At 42.7% G+C, this 6,011-nt stretch overlaps 1 protein-coding gene across 1 annotated transcript; it reads left to right on the plus strand.

Moving 5' to 3' along the window:
- Positions 1–4,615: 4,615 nt before the first annotated feature.
- On the plus strand, positions 4,616–5,395 carry LOC311323801 (cholesterol 25-hydroxylase-like protein; the record flags this gene model as incomplete). Its single annotated transcript, XM_084456098.1, has 1 exon — positions 4,616–5,395. One exon carries the CDS (start codon positions 4,616–4,618, stop codon positions 5,393–5,395), a length of 780 nt encoding a protein of 259 aa, XP_084312224.1.
- Positions 5,396–6,011: the final 616 nt, after the last annotated feature.

The following is a 6,011-nucleotide window of genomic DNA, read 5'->3' on the forward strand; positions in this document are numbered from 1 at the left end:
TCTAACGTTAGGCTATCCATCACACCAGTCGGCCATTCGATAGCTGGAAGCGGTGAACGCCAACGTTGACTGAAAACACCCAAACTCAGTGTATCGTTTCATCTTCATGCTACACATCAACTCCTTTACATTGTATGTGAATAAATTCCTGTTATTCTAAAAATATCCCATTTCTGTCCATTCCTGGAAAAGGCTAATAATTGCTGTCAAAAGATCACTCCAGTTTATCACCGTATCCCACTACCATTTCAACTATGCACAGGAGGTTGTCTTGTGGTCATTTTCATTAAAAAATGATTAGCCTGATCAGTTTGTTGTATGTATTAAGCCCTTTTTGAGCGTTTTGTGTGTGTGCATTGTTAAGTGTAAGCTTATGCAGCCTACTCCAAACTTTAATGGTTACAGCAGTCTGAAACTGTGAAAGTCTTCATGTAGGCCTAGTTGTTATTTCCAAGTCTCCAATAGTTTAAGAAAATTTGGTCTTATATTTAGATGTTGTGTATATTCCTCGATTATTTGTATGCTGTGTTGTCCCGTCTGAGTTTGTCCTGTTCGTGATTGGTCTCGTGTTCCCACTCGATAGGCTTGCACCTTGACGTTGGTGAGTGGGCTTTAAACCAAGACGGGCCTTTGTATGTGTATGTGTGTATGTATGTGGTTTGTGTTTTGTGTGTCATATTCTATTATTGAAATGTAATAACAGAAACAGTGTGCCTCCTCTTATCCTCACAGCTCAAGCCATTTTTAGGAGACCAGTTCACACCTCAACCAGACCTGCTGCTGTTTAGGACCTGCTTTAAGCCCTTTTTTGTGGTGTCCGTTTTCTGTGTTCTGTGTCAAGTAAGCCAACCCACCTTCAATGCAGTGTAGCCTCCACATTTGAATGGTTACAGCAGTCTTGTCGTCTACAAGCAACAGTCTCTGGCTTTGCATGGCAATTTATGTAGTATCATCCGAGTTCTACAAATGCTGTACTTTTTTGTACTGTAAGTAACCCCTCAATTATTCAATTTTACTGGGGAGCAGTGACCATAGCCTACTTGCCAACCCTCCTGACTTCCGCGGGAGATTCATAAATTTTAACTAGGTTGTGTAGTAGATAGGCTACAATAAATTAGGACAGATGCACATTTACTGAAAGGCACAGACAAAAGTCGGACATTAAAAACAATTGCTCCATACACACATATATATATATATATAATGTTTCACATTTCGTTTTAATGCTTTTAATGTCTAATTTGTAATGCTTTTAATGCCCCCCCCCCCCCCCCCCCCGCAATTTGGTTTGGAAATGCTCCCTATTTCTGAGGTCCCAAGGTTGGTGAGTATGGCAAGCTATAAGCTATTAATACAAGCATACCGCTCAAAAAGGGCTTAATACATACAACAAACTGATCAGGCTAATCATTTTTTAATGAAAATGACCACAAGACAACCTCCTGTGCATAGTTGAAATGGTAGTGGGATACGGTGATAAACTGGAGTGATCATTTGACAGCAATTATTAGCCTTTTCCAGGAATGGACAGAAATGGGATATTTTTAGAATAACAGGAATTTATTCACATACAATGTAAAGGAGTTGATGTGTAGCATGAAGATGAAACGATACACTGAGTTTGGGTGTTTTCAGTCAACGTTGGCGTTCACCGCTTCCAGCTATCGAATGGCCGACTGGTGTGATGGATAGCCTAACGTTAGAGAGATAAATGTAGGCTATGGTTATGTTAATAAAGCTAACAATGATGTTGTAACATGCATGCAGCACTGCCGATCTGATCTGAACGATTGATTCATTATTACCATGGATCGGTATTGGGATTGATCAAGGGCGAATGTGAAATAGCAGCCACGAACTCAGCGGGTTTTCCGAGATGCGGTAGCCGCGGCCAGAGCTCCTGCTGGCGGGGAGTGAAGCTCTTCAACTCGCCGGTCACTGACTCCCTGGAGGAATTTAGCCTGGCTGCAATAACGTTATCGCGAACGGAATGAATACCATCTACTAGCAAACAAAACATGTTCAATTATATTTAACTTGTTAAAACTAAGATGCCAGGATCAAAAAATAATTTCTCCAATTGATATATTTGACAAAAACAGGTTAATATGCAAGCCGGTTTTCATTGCTAAATCAAAGCGGGGAGAGCCGGGAACGTGCGTCTACATTTCAGAGAAATGTGAACTTTTTCGTGGACGCGCGTCGGCCAGAGAAGCTCAACTGCGCAAGTCAAAAGTAACCGGAAATAGCCAAGTGACTACAAATCTAGCCAAGATGGCGCGGTTCAATAGGCCTTCACTTTAGATTTCGATTCCTGGGGGCTTGATACTAGCCTACCTGCTACTTGCTATATAGTAGGCACTATATAGTAGCCTAGGCATACTACATACTATATAGTACCTACCATATAGTAGGCGAAATACAGTATGCACAGTTTTGATGTAGCATGCTGCATCTCGCCTACTATATAGCAGGTAGTATGCATTTCGGACACGGACATATAGGCTACACTAGACGCCGCAGTGACGTTGATTTGATTGCTGCCGGACGAAAAATGCGGCCGCCATCTTGGTCCGGTACGGAGCTCCGCGAGTAAACTAGTTATGGGTCGGTCGCGAACGATACGGCTCTATGTGCCGGCTCTTTTAAGTGAACGATGATAAATACATAGTTGTTAGCTGATAGATACAACTAAAACTGTTGGATGCTGCTGTTTTGCACTTTGTAATTTTTTATTTTATTTATTTATTTATTATTTATGTTATTTGACTGTTATGGATAGTTCAAAGACAGAAATATTTGTTTCTACTTATCTTCTAGAGTTATCTCTTGATGCAGGGTTACTTCTACTGACTGAAACTGCTGAGGAGAGCGGTTGTCACGTGACAGCGGTACCGGACCAATATGGCGGCCGTATTTTGCTCCGCTCAATCCATTACGAGTCATCTCGTGTTCATATATATGGTGGCGATATCCGCTAAAATGGAATGTTCGCACAACTTTTAATATCAATCTACCTCTTATTAGTAGCCGTGGCAGTGTCCGATCAATGTTTACAAAGATCTGCTGTAGCATTGTCGTTGCCTGGCAACGTTCCCTTTTCAGCGGAAGTATCCGCAAATGATTAACAAATAGCTCCATTAAATATACATTTATTTAAAGTTCGTATTGTCTTTCTTTTTGAAATATTGACGGATAAATGTGGCAACCGTTGTTTAAAAGCATTATGGAACTCGAAGCACTGCTTCTCGTTCCATAATGCAGCCTACTTCATAGGACAAGCTATGGCTCATGGCTGCCATGGAAACCAAGCTAAAGACTAATGTCCAGGCATTCCATTTCATGGCAACCAAGACCCACGAGACATGAAAGCCTCTAGGCTTTAAGAAGCTTGAGAATCATGGTTATCTCCTGTTTCTGTAGCGCAAGGCAGCTTGATGTACACCCCCTGGACATGACGCTACTAGGCTTTAAGGATAATAATAATAATAATAGCCTAAATGTTATTTGTATTGCACCTTTCATACAAATAAATGCAACTCAAAGTGCTTAATGGGATGCTGTTGGCTTCTTGTCATTTTCTATCGATGATGCGCATGCGCAAGGTACGGTGGGAAATATGACAAATAAAGAAAAACGTAAATTAGACTTATTATTTCGTTTTGGTTTCCTTGTTTAAGCAGTTTTCCTTTTAGGGCTGTGAACAGGAAAACAATCACCATTTTCCAGTTTTTGGTACATACAGAAAAACAGAATAACGAAATATTGAGTCGTTTTCTCACCTTCCGTTTGCTAGAGTGAAAGGAATAATTGAATGAACGGATGATAGCCTACACGGACCCTTCTGCGCAGCCAGATTCTATTGGGGGACTGTGACAATTGCAAATTTCAATTCGTGCCAGATTACATCGTTTGGTAGGCGTAGCCTACGAAATAGGCTATTAAACGGCGCCCTCTCACGATTAGGTCATGAAGTGTTATGTCAACATAGGCTAAATAAAGCATCGATTCTGTGCTGTCGACAACCGAATCGAAAGTGAAGTTATTATTAGCAATTCATTACATTGAACACTAGGTGGCGATGTGCACCCGTAAACGACATGAGAAGGAACGGCGTAAAGATAAAAGGCATTGGCGTAGATCCCCAAAGCAATTACATTCTTGTGAAAGCCTGACAGTAACATGATATTGCTTATATTTTCACTGGCCCCAGTTTATGTATCATCACATTATGGTTATGAATCAACAACTTCAACCAGCAACTTCAATCAGTAGCCTAATCCAATAGTTTCCCTCTTCACTATAATATATATATATATATATATATATATATATATATATATATATATATATATAATTTCTTTACTGAATTTCATCATCTTATCTTTCATCATCTTATCAGTGTTAACAGGGATCGGCTGCTCCCAGTGGCAGGAAACAGGAAGCCTTAATAAGGGCATGGGGCAGGTACCAGAGTTTTTTTCCTGCACAAAAAAGGCTATAAAAAGTGGAGAGAAAGTGTAATGCGCATGAGATGGCTCATACCAATGTTGCGCTCACACACGCTCTCTCGCTCTCACACTTGGACGCACCCACAAACACAAGACAGAATACCATGCTTCTACAGAGCCTATGGGACCTCGTTCGGGAGCACTCAGCTCTGCTCAGCTCAGCCTTCTTTCCCGTCCTCTTCTCTCTCTGTGTCTACCTTTGCTTCAGCCTGCCCTTCATCCTGCTGGACCTGCTATCCCCTCACCTGGCCTGGGTACGGCGCTACAAGATCCAGGCTAGCAGCCACGTCTCCTGGACTACCATGTGTCAATGCCTGGGCCTCTCCCTCTACAACCACTTGGTCTACATCTTCCCCCTGACGGTGCTCCACTGGTACGGGAGCACCCCCAGCCTGCCGGCCCAGGCTCCAGGGACCCTGCGTCTGATCTGGGACCTCTTTGCCTGCCTGCTGCTCTTCGACCTGCAGTACTTCCTCTGGCACCTGCTGCACCATCGCGTGCCCTGGCTCTACCGCACCTTCCACAAGGTGCACCACACACACACCTCCACGTCGGTCCTCACCACCCAGTACTCCGGGGCCTGGGAGACCCTCTCTCTGGGCTTCTTCGCCTCCATCAACCCCCTGCTGCTGGGCTGCCACCCGCTGACGGAGATGCTCTTCTACGTCCTCAACATCTGGCTGTCGGTGGAGGACCACTGTGGCTACGACCTGCCCTGGGCCACGCACAGGCTGGTGCCTTACGGACTCTACGGCGGAGCTCCGCACCACGACCTGCACCACCTCAAGTTCAGGTCCAACTACGCTCCCTACTTCACGCACTGGGACCTCCTGTTTGGGACGCTGCATAAGCACTCTGAGGGGAAAGAGAGGGGGGGGGACTAAGGAACAAGCTTTCTGGATGAACTGATACTCGGAGGAGAAACCATAATGGACAAGCTTGCCTGAAGGAACTCTACTGCAGAAGAATCCTGACTGAGTATTCTGACTGAACCATCCTGACTGAAGTATATCATGATGGAACTCAGGTACAGCTGCCTGAAGATGACCAAGCATTCTAACTGGGACCTACATGTACAGGGTCTGTCTGGTAGCCTGCAGAATAAGTGTGACTGAACTCATGCACAGCTGAAAAGTATGAATATTATATGAATATCTTTTACATTAAAAGACTATGTGTATGTACTGTAACACTATCGTCATGATACATGATGTTTATCCATGTTTTAAATCAGAATTGTTATGTATTATTTTTTATATATATTTTATATATTAAGTTTTTATTTTGATGTATTGGGAATGAAGGAAAAGCTGTTGAATGTATGAACAAAACCAGCACAATGTCGATAAACAGGTCGAATTAACGGCTTTTATTTATTTTTTTGATATTTGACTGTACATTTAAGCTAAATATTACTGACATTTGAAATGATGAAGACTTTGAATGTGGTGTGGTTAGTGAATGTTTTTACACTATATAGAATAGTAAAAGTGATTCAGT

Source organism: Borostomias antarcticus (assembly GCF_949987555.1).
Source record: "Borostomias antarcticus genome assembly, chromosome: 22".
In the NCBI taxonomy this organism is placed as follows: Eukaryota; Metazoa; Chordata; class Actinopteri; order Stomiiformes; family Stomiidae; genus Borostomias; species Borostomias antarcticus.